At 31.9% G+C, this 20,244-nt stretch overlaps 1 protein-coding gene across 3 annotated transcripts; it reads right to left on the bottom strand.

The window, feature by feature from the left end:
- Positions 1 to 7,704: 7,704 nt before the first annotated feature.
- LOC148307781 (actin, muscle-type A2) lies at positions 7,705 to 18,395 on the bottom strand. Of its 3 annotated transcripts, none has more exons than XM_088262912.1 (3): positions 18,228 to 18,395; positions 12,027 to 12,983; positions 7,705 to 9,715 (listed from the first exon to the last, which is right to left on the bottom strand). In XM_088262912.1, the coding sequence occupies exons 2-3, from the start codon at positions 12,949 to 12,951 to the stop codon at positions 9,510 to 9,512; spliced, it is 1,131 nt and encodes a 376-aa protein (XP_088119038.1). In that variant the 5' UTR covers positions 12,952 to 12,983; positions 18,228 to 18,395; the 3' UTR covers positions 7,705 to 9,509. The 3 variants fall into 3 exon arrangements, with proteins under 3 accessions (XP_088119038.1, XP_088119037.1, XP_088119036.1); XM_088262911.1 differs by having other exon boundaries at positions 18,355 to 18,395; XM_088262910.1 differs by lacking the exon at positions 18,228 to 18,395 and adding an exon at positions 13,411 to 13,516.
- Between the last annotated feature and the right edge of the window lie 1,849 nt (positions 18,396 to 20,244).

Genomic DNA, 20,244 nt, shown 5'->3' with positions numbered 1-20,244 from the left:
ATTTAATCTTCACATTTGTTTCAAAATGCCATAACTAGGCGAAACAATTGTCACAATACTATTTTTTTTTTCAATAAAATACAACTTGGTAGACTCAAAAAACTGTGTTTGATTTAAAAATTAATACATAAATTAAAATGGAGTTCTACAAATTAATCGCCAAATCAATAAATAAACGATTATGTTATTATTCTTTCATTCCTAAATTCAGAATTTCAGGCATTTCAGCATTTAAGACTGCTGAAACGACCTGTTTAAATATTTTCCCAAGAAACTGCATTCGTTTTAACTGTTAAGTAAACAAACAGTGTGAATTCGGGTGATTCAGTCAGTCGATACTCAAGTGTAGTGCAAAAATAAATACGAATCAATCATGTTTATATTCTTTCCCTAGAAATGAAGACACCAATCTGCAAACCCAATAACTTATCACAAAATAAACGATTATAGCGTCCTTTTGTAAAAAGAAAAACATAACATTTCAATATATTTAAGTTCATATATATAAATATATATATATATATATATATATATATATATATATATATATATATATATATATATATATATATATATTTATATATATATATATATATATATATATATTTATATATTTGTACATATATATATATATATATATATATATATATATATATATATATATATATATATATATATATATATATATATATATATATATATATATATATATATATATATATATATATATATATATATATATATATATATATATATATATATATATATATATATATATATATATATATATATATGTATATATATATATATATATATATATACATATATATATAAATATATATATATATATATATATATATATATATATATATATATATATATATATATATATATATATATATATATATACATATATATATATTTATATATATATATATATATATATATATATATATATATATATATATATATATATATATATATATATATATATATATATATATATATATATATATATATATTTATGGATGTATTTAGTAAGGTTTGTACTTCTTCCTTACATTTTCATGGAGATATGTCCTTGCCCTAAGGATAAGACTTGCCCTAACTTAAAAATTAATTGAAATAAACTTTTTAAATTAGCAAAACTAATAAATTATTAAACAACACTTACGTTTTATAGTCATGATCTCAAAAAACTTACAAAAAATGGTGAGAAAAAATATTAACTGAGTTATAATTAGCGTATTGTGTAATAAACGTATTGATGTTTAAATTTTTTTTTTGTCCGTATTAAAATCCCTTTTTGTTAAAATTTGGAAATTAATCCAATTGGATCTATATTCTTTCTTCTTAAATGTTGAATCGTGTTTTCGTTTAGTACCTGAAAAAACAGCTGAAATATTTTCTATACAGTCTTCATAAAATACCAAAATACTGGATTTCATGGAATTTTCGCGAAATGGGGGCAAACCCCTTTTTATTTAAATAAATACATGTCAGAATATATTTTTTTGTTGTCTTCATAAATATTTTATGAATCTTTGTTCAATAAATAAAAATCCGTCTATGTAAATCTCTGTCTGATCAAAATCTTAATTCTACTTTGATTGCTTGGAAATTTCGACACAACATTTAATGTGTTATATTATATAACACGGGCGTATTTTTCTATACCTGTTACAAATGTTTTTACCGGTGACAGTTAAAAAACATGGTTTTTCTAAAATCATTTTTACCGCAATGGCAGCGCCATCTGTTGACTTTCAATAAAGTAACCCCAAAAGTCATGGTAGCCAAATACTGTGAAGACATAAAAACTAGAGTCTTTGACCATTCTATTATTCTCACCCTTATCCGCACCCAATGGTGCATAGGGCACTGCATCATATAAACGCAGCGTTAACTTGATCGTTAACACATTAATCAAAGATGAACAGCCCTCCGCTTCAGGTACCAGTCCAGGGTATATTTAATAAACATAACAGTGTAAAATAACTTTTTTTTTAAATTCAACTGTCCCCCCTGGGAATCGAACCCGGGACCTCCAGCCCGGTAGCTAAGCACGCTAACCATTCTATTTGTGAAAAGAAATACAAAGTAATTCGTATACAGTAAGGCAAAATCGACGGTAAACTCAGCATAGGAAGATTTGAATCCTGGCTTAAAATTTGAGAGAGTGGTTTCTTTGAAGCAGTAAGTACAAGTAAATAAAAGCAGGTATTATGAAATTCCCATGATGATTGTCAACCTTCAACATAAAACGCTCAACATAAAAGGGTATTATTTATTTATTCATTTATTTATTGAACGGCTGAAGATAAAGAAGAAGCCTTTAAGATAATACATATTATACATATATACAGTATCTAATAATAATAATAAATAAATAATAAAACCCTTATCCGCACCCCAATGGTGCATAGGGCACTGCTTCATATAAACGCAGTGTTATCTTGGTCGTTTACACATGAAGGAAAGGTGATCAGCCCTCCGCTTCAGGTACCAGTCCAGGGTAATATTGAATAAATATTACAGTGAAAAAATCACTTATATTTATTTGACCCTCCCCTGGGAATCGAACCCGGGACCTCCAGAACGGTAGCCGAGCGTGCTGACCATTACACTACGGAGGCGGACTAATATTAGTATCTAATATAAAATAATAATATTATTTTTTGACATCTCATCAAAGATGAAGAAGAATATGGAAGTCTGGGCATTTACGGGGCTGACGACCGTCATAGGCTGGTTTAAGTGATCACTTTACACATGTTTACATGTGTAACATTCACCAATTCTACCTATTATTGACAACCACACTACTCAAATTCTTGGAAGTTCTATATATATGAACCAATTTAGAAACCTTGTTCTTGAATCACTAGAACTTCACTACAGTCATCTATTGGTGAGATGTAAAGAAGGTTTTTACTAAGCAAAAACTCTTATATTAACTCTTATGAAAATAACTCCTGTAATTTGAGATAATCCAGATTTTGTGAACAAGTATTTGGACACACTCAAAATGTAAAATAATAATAATTATCAATAATAATAAAAAAGGTCTTCATTTGAACCTTGTAAAATGTCAACCATTTTATAATTCTTTCTCAAAAAATTGTATTTACAAGTATATTTGTTTACATATTTAGATTGATTTATAATCATTCATTTCATCAAACACAAAATTACAAGTTACAATAATATGCCCTCACTGAGTTTTACCGTACCACGAATTGAACAATAAAAATAAAATCTGCCTTTGCAATCTCCGAAATAATGTTTAATGTACCCGGCTACAGTACCTGTCATATGTCACAATCTTTATTCAGAGTACCTGTCCTTCGAACTAATTATACGCGGAGTTCACCTATGTTTCGTATGGCTAGTGAGTACAACTCATGTTTTGGCCAAGTTGACATTTTCAATTGCGGAAAAACTGTGCTGAAAAGTCGAATGATGAGCATATTGTCATCTCAGGATCTTTAAAAATTATGCTTTTCTGCATTGTATGTCTGCACTGCCCTACCAGAATCAACATCACACACACACTCACACCCTCTTACAAACTTTACACATTTTCTCTCATAAATACGTGTTCATTTGCTAGATCTACACTAAATATTTTGTACTAATCTTATGTTTCTGTGGTTAACTGTAATTGGCTTGTTAAACATATGTATATTATTTTAATGTTTTGTTTTACATATCCCTCATTCCTTTCAACAATGTCATAAATCAAAAAAGTTGATGTTTCAGGAGATCGTTTTTAAAGTTTCAGAATATGATAAAATGTATTAAAAATAAATATCAAGCCTTGTATTGAACTTTTTACTATGCAACAGATTTTTTTAAATAAAACCTGAAGGTTTTTTCTGCATTTGAAAAATATTTAGTATATTTAAAGAAATAATTAAACAATACCTTTTCTTCAAAATGCAAAAAAAAATACTTTCTGCCCTGTAGCGGGTAAATAATATATAATATTAAGTAAAAAATATGCCGCTTTTGCTGGGATATAGTACATTTTCTGGGCATTTTGAAAACATGCAGAACTGAAAATTGACGATATTTTATAAATGATGTTGTTGAAAGGAGTGAGCGATATGTTGCTGTTATTTAAAGCATTGTTCGCCTCTCCTATAGTCATACATCTTCTCATACATATTGTGTGTTTGAAAAACTTGATCATGCCAAGTTTTCTTTGATATTCGTTTGCTCCTATACTCTAATTAACTACTATTGCCTCGTAAATTTGTTTAACCATTCTTTCCTCACTCATTCGTTCTACATATCCAAACAATTTCAACACACCTTTCTCAATTTTAACGATAATGCCTTCCATTTTTTTCTTATTTCAACATTTGAACATCTAGCACATATCGTTATGGACTCTTACATCCACTAAAAGTCACTGTTTGGTGTGCTTTATGGGCAGGTGGAATCATTGGTCCATATTTTTTTAAGACGATGACGGACAGAATATAACGGTCAATGGAGAGCGCTACAGAACCATGCTTACTGACTCCTTTGTACCTTAGTTGAATGGCATTAGTGTAACAGAGCTGTGGTTTCAACAAGATAGCGCAACATACCACACGGCGGGTGCCACCATCAATTGCGGGAAATTTGAATTTGTATAAAAAAACACCTTATATTAATAGATTTATATTATCCACTGACACTTCGTGATGGAATTGCATTTTTAATTTATTATTAGATTAAAACCAATATTTTTAGCTTTTCCACTTTTTTATTTGACCAGCGACCGGGTTTCGTCGTTACCGACATCATCAGACTGGAAAAGCTAAAAATATTGGTTTTAACCTTATATTACTTCACCACAAAGTTAAATATGAATGATTATAAGAATATTGTATTACCATGCCACAAAGTAAACAACGCCTTTAATTTACAAAATATTTAAATTTCGTGTCACGTTTTGTTGACTCGTTATAATTCACCCACAAAGTGTAATGCATCGGGATATAAGCATTCAGTAGTAGCTGGTATCAAATTCAATATAATGCATACATTTCCCCTATTGAAGGCATGTCGTGTCCTCCATGTTACCGGAAGTAATTAGTACTATTATTATAGCTGGCTCGAGCCTTTATTTGCCAATGCTTGTATGCATATTGCTTCCGGCTTTCTATGGTGCAGTCAATTTAGCTTTATCGTTGAAAAATGTCGACTATATTGTGTGTGTCCAAATACTTGTTCACAAATCGGAGTTATTTTTTACTCAAAATTAAGGGTAGTTTTCATATTATTTTTTGACATTTCAACTTAGATAAAGAAGAATAAGGAAGTCTGGACACTTCGGGGCTTACGACCGTCATGGGCTGATTTAATTGATAAATTTACACGCGTGTAACAATTATCAATTTTACCCGTGATTGACAACCACGCAACTCAAATTCTTGGAAGTTCTATATATCGCTCACTACTTTCAACAACGTCATAAATAAAAAAACTCGATTTTTCAGGAGATCGTTTTTTAAGTTTAAGAATAACATAAAATGTATTAAAAATAAATATCAAGCCACTTATTGAACTTTTAACTATGCAACAGATCTTTTTAGGTAAAGCTTGAAGATTTTTCTCCTTTTGAAAAATATTGAGAATATACCATTTCTTCAAAATGCAAAAACAACACTTTCTGCCCTGTAGCGAGTTTATATTAAGTTAAACATTTGCCGCTTTTGCTGGAATATAGTACATTTTCTGGGCATTCCGAAGATATGCACTACTGAAAATTGATAATTTTTGATATATGACGTTGTTGAAAGGAGTGAGCGATATGTGAACCAATTTTGAAACATTATACTTAAATCACTAGAATTTTCACTAGAGACATCTATTGGTGAGATGAAGCCTATGACGGTCGTAAGCCCCGTAAATGCCTAGACTTCCATATTCTTCTTCATTTATGTTGAGATGTCAAAAAATAAAACGAAAAACAACTCCAATAATTGAAGATAATTCACAATGGTGAACAAGTATTTAGACACACTAAAAATGTTATAAGGATAGTTTTAGCATTTAGTTGTTTGAGTGTTAGCTAAAATATATTTTTGACGCCATTAAAACCATTAAAAGTCACTGTTTGGTGTGCTTTATGGATGTGGTGCAAGACGATTCCGGCCAGAATATTAGGTCAACGGACAGCGCTACAGAACCATGATTACTGACTTCTTCGTACCTCAGTTGAATGGCATTGATGCGAAAGAGCTGTGGTTTCAACAATATGGCGCAACATTTTTTTAAAAAACAACTGAAATATTTCTGTTTTTTTATTTTATTTTAAAAATACTTACATTTCATACTATTTCCGTGAGCCTAAGCAGCTCATTATAAGTAATTGGTATCAAATTGTGGTAAAGTCGGTTCGAACCGAGAAACTCAAGAGTCCGTGAGACTAACCACGGGACCACAACCCGACACGTATGTTATTTTTTTTATATTTCCTGTATGGGAGTCCGTCTCGGTTCTTTAAGTATTATTTGCAATATAGATTTTTGGGCTATGTACTAGGTTTGCACGTTTACCAACCATGCTTGAGATTCAGGGTTCGTTTCCTAGGGGGATCTAAACAAATTGCAGGTAATTTTTACCTTCATAATTATTAAAATGTCACCCTGGGCTGGGACTTAAAGGGCAAAAATTATCACTTCGCCTTCGTATAATTAACGATCAAGATAACTCTGCGTCGATGTGATTCAGTGCCCCATGTACCATTGGATACGGATAAGTTTTAGAAGAATAAGTATATGCGTTCTTGTATATGGTAGTTTTCAAATAATAACAAAAAACTTTATGTTGTCTGCCTAAAATAACATAAAACTGAATCGTTATGTATGTATATACATAGGTATTTCACTCGGTGAAAATGTCAAACACATGTGACACCTATGCTTAAAAAATAAGAAATTGAAGGAACGATTGATGGATAGAAGACGAGTGACGTAGTATTGATTTTTTTACTGCTTTTCGTTATGCTCAAAATAATAGCCAACAACTTTTACGGAATAGACCTAAAAGGTGACAAATTCGACGTAAAATGATGATTTGGCGAACTAGACTTTAAAATGTGACAATATTAAAGTAAAACTATGTATGATTCGTCAAACTATACCTTTAAATGTGACATAATCGAAGTGAAACTGTGACTTGTCGAAATAGGGCTTTGAATGTTACAAAATCAAAGAAAACTTATGGTTTGTCGAACTAGAGACTTTTAAATGTGAAAATTTTAAGAAAAACTATGTTTCGACAAACTAGACCTTTACATGTGATAAAATTGAAGTAAAACTATATACGACATGTCGAATTCGACCATTAAATGTGACAAAATCGTAGTAAAACAATGATTCGTCGAATTTAAATGAATTAACCACAAAGCCTCTATTAGAGGCTTGTCTGCAGGTAGAATAGTAAGAATTGGAAAGTAAATGTGAAAAATACATCATAAACACCCAGACCAATCCAAAATAAATCTGTCTTGAATATATTTTTAAGGAACGATAGATAGATCAAAGACAAGTGACGTGGCATAGTATTTAAACTGTTTTTTTTTTTATTATGTTGAAAATAATTGCTAACAATTTTTATGGAATAGACCTAAAAATGTGACAAAATCGAAGTAAAACAATGATTTGTCGAACTGTCGATTTATTTAAGAAAAATGATACAAAAAGGTGATGGATTAAAGTGCTTTATTTCCCACTTTCCAATAACAATACACAACACATAACAACGGTGACATTATCAGCAGCGTCCCCAACGCATCAACAGCAACACACAAGTCGGCAGGTATATAAAAGGTGTATGTACAATTGTATAAAAAGTGACAATCAAGTCCATAATATTAAAATGTCGGTGAGATAACAACGTAGTGAAATTTCTAAGATGCAAAAGCGAAAAAATATTAAAAGCGACTTTAAAACAGAAAGGTATAAAAATTATAACTAGTTGAGCTTTATCATTACATCTCGGCTAAATGCATGGTGGTATTTGCTTTAGATAACAGAACGTTATTCAGAACGTTATTTACTTTGTAATATAGATCAGATTCATTTCTAAAGCTTAATTATATTAAAAATCCACTGCACGTCACAAGCAATTGTATTAAGAGCACCAAAATATTCAAATGGTCGTAATGATATATTTTTGGAATTGTTCACAACATTTTATGCGAATTTCTTTTTTTTTATAGACAACATGGAAGAAATTAAATAAATTGTTGAGAACAAAACCAAAAAAAACTGGTTAATCTATCACAATAGTTTTGTATTACATTGAGTTTATCTACGCATTTGAAAATATTACGATTGATGTTGTTATAAATGTCGTTAATAAAGAAAAAATCAGTAGAAAATTTATTGTATGCTTTTGACGAAATTGTTACGAATTTATTTTCATATCTCCCGGAATGAGCTTGATTATTTACGAGAGAAAAAAAACGCTTTCAAACAATTCTCATAAATCTTGTATTCAATTACATCTTTTGTTTTATTTCGTCCAAAACAAAGCAAAACAGAAGTTTGAAAGTTGTTTGGACGTCTGAGATTGTTTGTTCAGAGAGAATTCAAATTGCGCGATAAAGAAGGTAGAAATTGTTTTTCATATCTGACGAACTCATAATAGATTAAGGTTGAACTTGATTCAATCGTTCCCAGTCTAAATTGCAGAAGCAGAGATAAAACAACAGACAACCTCAAAACAAAGCCAGCACATCAAATGAAAATGGTCGATGAGAATAAATAATAAGCTATAAAGTGTCCTTGTTGAAAACTTCGACCCAGAAATCGAAGTAAAGTGCAGAAAAGAGGTCACTCGTACAGTTTATAATACGATAAGAGATATATTCTGTAAGTATTGCCTCAATCTGAAATTCAGCAAAGAATGGTTAGTGTTATGTTTGGTCAGCACTTCTATACGGAGTTGAATCGTGCATCCTCAAGATCAGCAATCAGAAGCATTAAAAATATGGTTACATCTTAGAATGCTACGCATTCCATGGACCGACATGGTCAGCAACGCAAATGTGCTCCAAAAAACAAGAACAGGGAGACAGTTGCTGACTGATATCAAGGTCCGGAAGATGTCATATCTGAGTCATGTGCTAAGAGGAGAGAAGTACGAGCTATTGCACCTCCAGATCTCCAGATCTCCAGGTTCCGGAATATACGAGCTTAGACAAGTATCAAAACCGTCGAGGCGCTGTTTAGAGCAGCCCAAGACAAGGACAATTATTCTCAAGTGATAGTCGACATCAGGGGGGCCTGACATGATATACAACAATAGGTTGAAGTTGGTTTATTCTGTCTTGCTTCTGATTTTTAAAAACAGAGTAAAAATGACTAGAAAACCTGAACGTAAAGCCAGATCGTCAAACTAAAAACGTCAATGATAATTCAAGTTGAGCGTACAAAGGTGTTTTGAAATAATTAATCTTAGATCCGAATCTGATCGATTTGATGTTTGGCTGTTTTGAGTTTAGTTTAGAAGCATTTGCGGTGGACGATTCCTGGGCCGGACTCGTCGTACTCCTGCTTGGAGATCCACATCTGCTGGAAGGTGGAGAGCGAGGCGAGGATGGAGCCGCCGATCCAGACGGAGTACTTCCTCTCGGGAGGAGCGATGATCTTGATCTTGATGGTGGATGGAGCCAGGGCTGTGATTTCCTTCTGCATCCTGTCAGCAATACCTGAAAGAGAAAAGAAGACATTGTAGACCATTACTACTGCTTCTAATACAATCACTTCTTTTAATATTTAAAACTGTTTAATTCATTCCACAAAGACCATATGTAAGACATCAATTACAATACCTAAGTTGATTCGATTTAAAATTTTGTTTAAATTATTTATTAAAAAAAACTCATATCTGCTTCTTTTTTTTCATTTTCACCATTTTACACATTTTGATTTTTTATTTATTTATTTATTTAAACTTCATGTACAGAATTTTTTTGTTGATTTTTTGTTGTCGGTTCAAAATTAGACTAAAAGTGCTAATATAAACTACAAATATTTTTAGTTTATATTAGCACTTTTAATCTAATTTTAATTCTGATAATATCTATTGTATTCTTGCCATTGCCATTTATTATAACTTAAAACAATAATTTAGACGCACACACAGGCCGTACCTTTGTGAAATCTTTTTTGTATTAATATTTTTTTGTACTTGTTTTTATAATGTATTGTGAAATTAAAAATAATTTTAAATAAAGAAAAAATAGAAGTACTTTATTATCTATGGTATATTAAATCTATAACGCTAATAAAATATTAAGTTTAGACTGACGTATCTTGTAACTTTTGATCTTAACTACGCGGGTAGACAAATTTTTACTTTTCGTCAGTTAAACAAATTCAAACGAGATAGTTTTTTTTTCTTAAAACGAAATTTAAATACTAAAATATTTGGAACTCCTAGATATGTACATCTAGATACCTAGGAGTCAATATATTTATATATTGATAATCTAGGAGCCAAGGGATTGAACAATCTCGTGTCAGAGTACGTATGAGTTCACAACAGTCATCTATCAACATACTGTTACGAACTCACAAGAAAATAAAATGTTCCTCACATTTTTGGGTCAGTCAAAATCCTTTTTCACAAATCTGGGTTTTTTTAGGAGTTATTTTATATATATTTTATATTTTGTTCGCCTCCGTAGTGTAATGGTCAGCATGCTCGGCTACCGTTCTGGAGGTCCCGGGTTCGATTCCCAAGGGGGGTAAAATAAATACAAGTGATTTTTTCACTGTCATATTTATTCAATATTACCCTGGACTGGTATCTGATGCGGAGGGCTGATCACCTTTCCTTCATATTCAAACGATCAAGATAACACTGCGTTTATATGACGCAGTGCCCTATGCACCATTGGGGTGCGGATAAGGGTTTTATTTTTATATTATTTTATTTTATATATTTTGAGGTCAAAGAATATGGTAACAATAAGTTAAAAATAATCAATCTAAAAAATTAGTCAAAAATATATATATGTGGAACTTATTATAAAACGGTAATATGGAAAATTAACACTTTCTCAAGTGGAATCTTATTTAAGAAAGCTAAGTATCTTTAAATTTGGTGATGTAAATATTTACTCGTTAGCTTAGTACATTTGATACAAAACAGAGTTTGCGAATACTAATTATTTTAAATATTTATTTACAAAGTGAATTAGTTAAATGCTCCCATTTAAATACATTTGATACAAAATAGAGTCCATTAATACTTATTGAAAATAAATATGTAATAATATATTACTTCAATGCGGCAAAAAAAATAGTTCGGTTCTTGCTTTATGTTACCGTAAATTAATTGAGCTTTTTTCATGAAAATATATATCCTAAAACAAATTTTTTATGTAATACAACGGTTTTCAAAATGTTTTGGCTACAGAATCTTATCAAAACACTTGATTTATTACGAAACTCTAATATTATGTTTATTGATAAATTATTATCATTTAATGAAAATTACAACAGTATATTATAAATTATCATATGTACAAAAGGTGAAATAAACGAATGGGTACATGATCGAGAGTTAAAATTGTAAAATTGTTAAATTATTTTTAAAACTTCCCCTTTTTTTATTATTTATTATTTATTGTTAAAATAGATAAATATAATAAAAAATTATACTTTTGTTAAAAGACCTCCATCGACAAGACACATAAGGTGGCTTGGTGGGTCTCTGCAATTTTTTTAAAATTATGTTTATGAATTCATAAAAAAAAATTATGTTTAAACGTACTTAGCAAATAAACAAATTTAAAAAACTGACTTTTAGGACTGTATACAAAAAAATCACAATAATACACTACGTACTCGTACAAGCTAAGTTATTTAAGCATTATTGTAGATTTTCTATGCTGCTGGAACCTCTCAAAGGACTTTTGACCGTTCTTTGAGAGGCGCTGGTGTAAAATATTTTATGTAATAGTTTTAATAGTTGAAATAATTAGTTGATTGATAAAATAATTAATAACTTACCAGGATACATAGTGGTTCCTCCTGACAGTACAGAGTTAGCGTACAGGTCCTTACGGATGTCCACGTCACACTTCATGATGGAGTTGTAGACAGTCTCGTGGATGCCGCAGGACTCCATTCCCAAGAAGGAAGGCTGGAACAGAGCCTCGGGACAACGGAACCTCTCATTGCCGATGGTGATCACTTGTCCATCGGGCAATTCGTAAGACTTCTCGAGAGATGTCGACGCGGCGGCTGTAGCCATTTCCTGCTCGAAGTCCAAAGCCACATAGCAGAGCTTTTCCTTGATGTCTCTTACGATTTCTCTCTCGGCGGTGGTGGTGAACGAGTACCCTCTCTCGGTCAAGATCTTCATGAGGTAGTCGGTCAAATCGCGGCCGGCTAAATCCAGACGCAAGATGGCATGAGGAAGGGCATATCCTTCATAGATGGGAACAGTGTGAGAAACACCATCTCCAGAGTCGAGCACAATTCCGGTGGTACGACCGGAAGCGTAGAGAGAAAGCACGGCTTGGATGGCTACATACATAGCGGGGCAGTTGAAGGTCTCAAACATGATCTGAGTCATCTTTTCCCTGTTGGCTTTAGGGTTCAGAGGCGCTTCGGTCAGAAGGATGGGATGCTCTTCCGGCGCGACCCTGAGTTCGTTGTAGAAGGTGTGATGCCAGATCTTCTCCATGTCGTCCCAGTTGGTGATGATGCCGTGCTCGATGGGGTACTTGAGGGTGAGGATACCTCTCTTGCTCTGGGCCTCGTCTCCCACATAGGAGTCCTTCTGCCCCATGCCCACCATGACGCCCTGGTGACGGGGGCGGCCCACGATGGAGGGGAACACGGCTCTGGGCGCGTCGTCCCCAGCGAAGCCAGCCTTGCACATTCCGGATCCATTGTCCACTACCAGCGCTCCTGCCTCATCATCACACATGGTGCTGCCTTACTCTGACTGACTTCTGCTTACTGAAATCATAAAAAGAGAGATATACGTTATTTCATCTCGTATTTTTCCTAAATACTTAGCAGAGCACATATCGGTAGTGTAATGGCTAAGGGGTATATCTGTCAGATTTCTCATTTTCTAAGCTTGTTCCACAAAATATCTAAAATAGTGTATTCCATAATCTGGCAAAAGGGTATAGCTGTAGTTGCAATACTTATTCAGTTTTTTAAGATATATACATATAAAATACATAAAATAAACGAGTTATTTAATTTCGCAAGTTTGTTTTTGCTCTCCTGTAAAATTTGGTCTGAGGCAGATATACCCCTTTGTCTTTACACTACCGATATATCTAACAAAATATTGAATAAAATAAAAACTATATAGTTTTTTTCCTTTTTTTCAATAATTTTTATTATGAGATTAAAATATAATAATTATACGCACAGATAGTTTCGGCAAGGTTGGACTAGGGCCCGTTGATGGTCTTACAACAAGTAATATTAATTTTGATTAATGTAACTTCACTCCGATTAGACTGTCTCTAAGCAAATGAGAATTTGCCGTACAGCGTATCGTATGTTCAATTATGTTATTTTAAGATAGATGTATGTACATACATTATTCGCAATGCGTTGGCCAAATATTTTTTGTTCTAATACGTTTGGTGCAGGGTCATGCATTTTTTTTTAGAATTAAAAACCTATTAAAATCAATATCCCATATTATCTATTATTTCCCTTCCATTTTTTCCCATATTTCAGTAACTTCCATCAGCCCAATTATTTTATTTCCTTTTTTGTTTACGTCATCTGCACCCTAACAAACATATTCTTCACCTATATCCCTTATACTAGAGCGTAAATCACCCTGCCTTCAAAATAATGATCGAGTTAACACTTTGTTGATTAAATGCAGTACCCTATCCACCACTCGAGTGAAGATAGGGACCAGAATTATTACAATAATATAATATTTTTATATTTTATGATAAAAATTATGAACGAATAAACAACATATTATATTTACATTCCACTGAATCCAGATTTGAGAATTTTCTGATAATTATAAGAAATTGTCAACAAAAATATTTTGTATTTATTTCTGATTTGATTTCCTCACATTAATTGCCTATAAATGACTCTCGGAGTGCGAAGAAATTAATTTTTCATTATTGAATACCAAACCAATTATTTTCTATTGTATTTCTTATATTTCAAAAGATAATTGATAGAAAAAAATTGATAAGCTTGGTAAAAAAGGTAGTCTTAAAATGGTCAAGCATTGCCGTGTAAATTGAATGCAATACCATACTGTCGCATGATTTTTTTACTTAAAAAAAAGTATTTTTCGTCAACTTTTACTTATTTCATTGTGGCAACCCTAACGATCCCGAACTGCATCCCAGTATGATCTTTTTACATTCTTTATGCAGACATTCTGCATCAGATGCATTTCAGCCGCTAGTATAAATATACCAACATCTGTTACCGTTAAACATGACATCTCCATGAGAAGCAGAAATTAATTTATTTGCAGAAAAGATTGCACTCATAGAAAATTATATTGTAATATTGCAACAAATGAATCTGTTAATATAAACCAAACCAAACCAGGAATCGAACCTTACTCATTTTTATTATATTTTTCTACTAGCTTTACCTGGCCCTGAAAGGCTGTGGCTCAGTTTGGTTAAAAATAAATGTAAAAAAAAAAAACATGAAAGTGCAAATTTTTAATATATTTAATTTCACAAGCTTGTGAAACAATGAATTTTAAAAAAATCATTAAATAATAATTCCATTGAAAACACCAAAAATTCAAAGTGACGACGGTAGCTGTCAAGAAGTGGGCTGTCCGCCATGAGCTATGTTAAGTATAGCGTGTTTCGCTGTTACGTTCAACAGATGGCGCTATCATTGTTGTATATTTATCATTTTATTGAGGTTGAATGAAATCAAATTTTAAAAAAACATATTATAATGGACCAATGTATTTTTTCACAATTTTTCTATTGAAATATCCATTCCTTATATTGTTGAGACTTTAAGGGTCCCAACAATAACTCTAATAGATAACGATCACACATAAAACAACAATAATGTAAATAATAAAAAACCTTTAATTAACAACATGACAATCACCAAAGCCTCCCCCCTATTGTCTCTGTTCCCACTGATAACAAATAAAAAACAAATAAAAATATGAAAAAGCTCCTACCCCCCCCTCCCTTCTCATCCTTCAACGTCCCAAACACGCAATTCTAAAATTTAAACTTAAGTTTCACATACAGTATTTTAAAACGATACGGAATACATTAAAACACATCGTTCACTCCTTTCAAGAACGTCATAAATCAAAAAACTTGATTTCTCAGGAGAACGTTTTTAAAGTTTTAAAATATAATACAATATATCAAAAATAAATATCAATCCACGTATCGAACTTTTTACTATGCAACAGATCTTTTTAGGTAAAACCTGAAGGTTTTTTCTCCATTTGAAAAATATTTAGTATATTTACAAAAATAATTAAACAATACCTTTTCTTCAAAATGCAAAAATAACACTTTCTGCCCTATGGCGGGCAAATATTGAGTTAAAAAAATATGCTGCTTTTGCTGGGATATAGTACATTTTCTGGGCATTTCGAAAACATGCACAACTGAAAATTGACGATTTTTGATTTATGACGTTCTTGAAAGGAGTGAGCGACATGTCACGATAGATTTTAACAAAAAGTTGTATGTACCAAATTAAATATTAAAACAACTCTATTATTAAATTTTCCTGGAAAAATATTTAATAATAAAAACAAAGTCATGAACGGAATATTAGAAGATACTCGTATGACTTAAATATTATCCTTTCTATTCTCATTAATTTCGTAAAATCAAAATTAATATCTTCATTATAATATTAATATCTTAAGTACTTATACTTGAACAAATTAATCTTTAATTAACTTACAAATGGTAACAATGTTTTTGTCAAAGCTTAAATGATCCCTTTGAATATTTAACCAAACAAGGTATAATAAATATCATTGATTAATAATTAATACTTATTACAGGAGTGGTTCTTTGAATTCGTGTTCGAATTACGCACTGAAATTCAGTTCGATTTCAGGATAATATCAAAAACTTTATCGTGAAAACGGAATACACGTGTGGAAAGTAATCTGCGCCGCCTGAAAACCTGAAAAATAGCTACGTGTCCTTGACATTATTCCATATTTCGCTGTGGATGTTAACCCCGCGTATATGAAAATACTATGTCATATTTCATATGAAAACGCGTCTGTAATCGACATGGTCGATCAAATCAAATGACTACTTCTGGTGAAGAAATCATTACTGAATTCAAATTTTAGATTCGATCTTTCAATTTTGATAATTTGATTAGGTAATTTTTTTCATTATTCGATGAATAGATTTATAATTCGATCATTCGATCATTCGATTTTTTTATTTGATCACGAAAATCAGAACACTAATTTGTTTGCTTGTGAATATCAATTACCTCCCTGCAATATAAAAAATAGAAGATATTCAAATTCTTTAATAAAAATGCCAATCATACACGTTAATTAAAAAAAATACGGAGAAAAAAGACTATTATGTCGTTAATTGAGTATAATCAATAAACATTGAGTGTAAGTCCCTCTCCAAACACAAGAGCTAAGTCTCTTTTTTGGAGAGGCTCAGCGTAACTAGTATAAGATTCGTTATTAATAGAAATGTTTAGTAAATGTAATACAAATATGTGATTGATGGGATTCGTCTATTTTCGTAGTGTAGTGGTCAGCGCGTTTGGCTACCGAGCTGAGGGTCCCGAGTTCGTTATATTACTCTAAACTGATCACTTTTTTTTCATGTACATATTAAACGACCTAGAAAACACTACACCGATACGATTCAGTGCCCTAAGCACCATTGAGTGCGAAAAAAATCTTAAAAGATTCTTTTTCCAACTCACATGTTCTCAACTGACCCCTAAAAGGTCATCAATTGAGCAATGTTTCAAAAGCCCCAACAATATCGTTATATAAGACTTTAGATAATTTAAAAACGTGAGACGATGCAGTGCCCTACGCACCATTTGGTGCTGACAAGAGTTAATAGAAAAAACAGATTTTTCATATACTAAGGATACTATGGTGAGAGGAATTACTGCGCTGGCAAAAAAAGTATGTAACAAATCTTATAGATACAAATGCGATGGGCGTTGGGATAAAATTAACACTGCGAATTTATTTTTTATTTAAAATGAAACCTAACTTCCGTAATCCATCCACCGTTTATCTTTCTCCTGGAATTAAGCACTTGGCGGAAGGTTTTATTATTCGATTAAATTTTTGAATCACAACTTTACTTGTCAACATAAAATTCAATTACAATCTAAATAAACTTTCGCCATAGAACAAGCGTAGGTACGTCCCATAAAATTACTTTCGCTGAAAGAGAGAATCCGAAATTCTCTCGCAATAAACTTTTTGAGGTAAGAACTCGTGAATTCTACTTCAAAAACTCCCTTTTGAGCGTTTCTCGCTCAAAAGGGAGCCATGAATTTATCTCGTTTAAATATGAATATTATATTGTAATTCAAATAACACATTTTTCATATTACCCGGCTCGAACTTTATCCCGAATTATGAAGAAAATAGACGAATGAAATATATTAAAGGTGTCTCAATTTGAGATGAAACATTTATCGTTTTTATTTCGAAAAAGATGGTAGTCTGAGCATCCCATAAATTCAAAATCAAGTAACAAGTAATACACGAAAATAATTAGAATATCAACGCCATTTGGATATTTAAAAAAAATAGAAAGGTAAATGTTATACAAGTGTATAAATTGATCACTTTAAAAGACAGACAAAAGCCAGGTCGTTGGCCTTAGGGCACTCAATTTTCTATCATCTTTCGTTTAAAAATTATAGATGGGTCATATTAGGGTGAATAGTCCGATTTTTTTTTTTTAAAGAATTAATATTATAAGTTATTGGCTTATGAAAATATTTTTTGAAACAATCGAACTAAAATTATAATAATATTTTATTTTATTTTATACGAGTTAACCTTACAAATTTGTGAACGAAATTATGTACTTTCAGAATATGATATTGTTTATCCAAAAATTCAACTGTTATTGTATTTTTAGTGGAACGATCCGACAATTATTGTATGTATGAAGCACTATTTCCGATGTCGAAATTGACAAAATTTTCTTTAAAATTTAACGAATCGACTCACAAACTCACTTGCAAGTATCACAAACTTTAAAACCACTTAAAGTAACTTGATTTACACTTTGATAAATGCAGATGGTGAACTTAATCGAAATGAAAATGAAAGTATCGACCAAGACGGTGACGATCAAACACTGACCTGCTGAAAGAACTGACGCTAGCGGTCGACGGTGCTCTTCTAAAAGTCGGTGCCAAGAGCCCTCGTATATATAGTGACCGGTGCGGCGCCGGGGCTACCCTTAGAAGGCCTGCTTTGGAGACGACTCCAAATATGGACAAGCAGGGAGCCAGCTACCTCACACTAATGCAAAACCAATATCTACACGTAATGCTTCAACCACAATACTGGGAAAGACTGCACACATCGATACACACCCACTAATACAGGTACAACGTGAAGATACGGTCCAAACTGCATCCCCTGATACATTAAAACGATTTGTATACGTATGTTCAACGATTACATTAACGTATTGGTATATACAGGAGTATGTGTCTCTTGTTGACTGTGTGGGTTTAATCTTACAATCGACTAGACGTTTGGGTATTGATCTAACAATAGAATCTTCGATAAGGGTTGCCCATCGCTTCGCATCAAAATTAATTTTATTTTTACTTCTAATTTTGTCTTTCTTGTAAACTTCAATTTACGCACCCATTGTAACAATAAACAATACATAACAAGATCATCCGATAGAATTTTTAAAGAAAAAGTATGAAAAAAAATACTGTCACTTCATATTTTTAGTTTCCGAGCAACATTCAGCATTCATGGTATTTTGCTACTATCTGTACCTGGCCACGCGTTACTGTGGCTCAGTCTAGTCAATTGGAAAATAATAAAAAAGAAAGCACATATTTGTAATTTCACAACGCTAGTGGGTATACAATATTTTACCAGTTGTCTAAAATCACCCTGTCTGCCATGAGCAATATAAACTATTAAGTGTGTTGATGGTACTTTCAATACATGGCACTACCATTAGTGTCAAAAAAAGTGTCACAGGTAAAAACACGCGCGTATTCGAATCAGACTTCTTGTCAAAATTTCAGATTAATCGGTTTATATTTTTAGGAGATAGTTTCACTGATATCTCATCAAAGATGAAGGAGAATATGGAAGTCGGGGTATTCACAAGGTGTCCGACATGTCATAAGCTAGTTTAAGTAACCACTTTTACACGACAAATATTCACCATTCTACACATGATTGACAACCGCAGTACTCAAACTTCGGTAGTTGTATTTATTCTTCAATTAACACCTGTCACACGCGAGTTCTAGGCACCATCTTTGGTTGAGTTGAGATTTTTTTATTTAACAGAGACTTTCATAAGTACAGATACTTCCGGAATTATTTTACATACTAGGAGAAACTTGAAATCATAATTTTCACTTTTTTTATACTTAATATATAGTTCGACCAGTTTTTTTATTTACAATGTTTTGAGTGTGCCCAAATATTTGTTCCCAAATTTGTTCATTTTTACTAAGGAGTTATTTTTATATTGATATCACAGCATAAATGATGAAAAATATGGAAATCCGATGATTAACATGGTCTTTACTAAATTAATTTACTTAAATAAATTCTTCTTCTTCTAACCCTTATCTCCAATGGTGCATAGGGCACTGCATCGTATTTTTTAAAGGAATAACCCGCAAAGCTTCTACTTTTAGAGGCTTGTCTGCAGGTAGGATAGTAAGGATAGGGAAGGTAAATATGAAAAATACATCACAAACACCCAGAATAATTGAAAATAAATCTTTCTTGAGTATATTTTGCACTTGACGACAGTTTGGCAGTCGAACGTCTACCCAACTGCGCCATGCAATGTTATCTTAAACGTTACTTGCATGAAGGCAAGGTAATCACCTTTCTAAGGTAAGGTAATCAATCTCTCCCGCGATTCAGAGAAGTCCAGGGTAATATTAAATAAATATTAGATTGTAAAATTCCTAATAAGTATTTGATACCTACTTAAATAACTCCCACAAAATTTTAATAATAGACTGGCAAAATCTTATA

This window comes from Brachycentrus maculatus, unplaced genomic scaffold (genome assembly GCF_059751285.1).
Source record: "Brachycentrus maculatus isolate JH-2025_06_01 unplaced genomic scaffold, ASM5975128v1 h1tg000190l, whole genome shotgun sequence".
Classification (NCBI taxonomy): Eukaryota; Metazoa; Arthropoda; class Insecta; order Trichoptera; family Brachycentridae; genus Brachycentrus; species Brachycentrus maculatus.
Note: the sequence above shows the minus strand (reverse complement) of the source record. Positions and strands in the feature narration are given on the sequence as shown.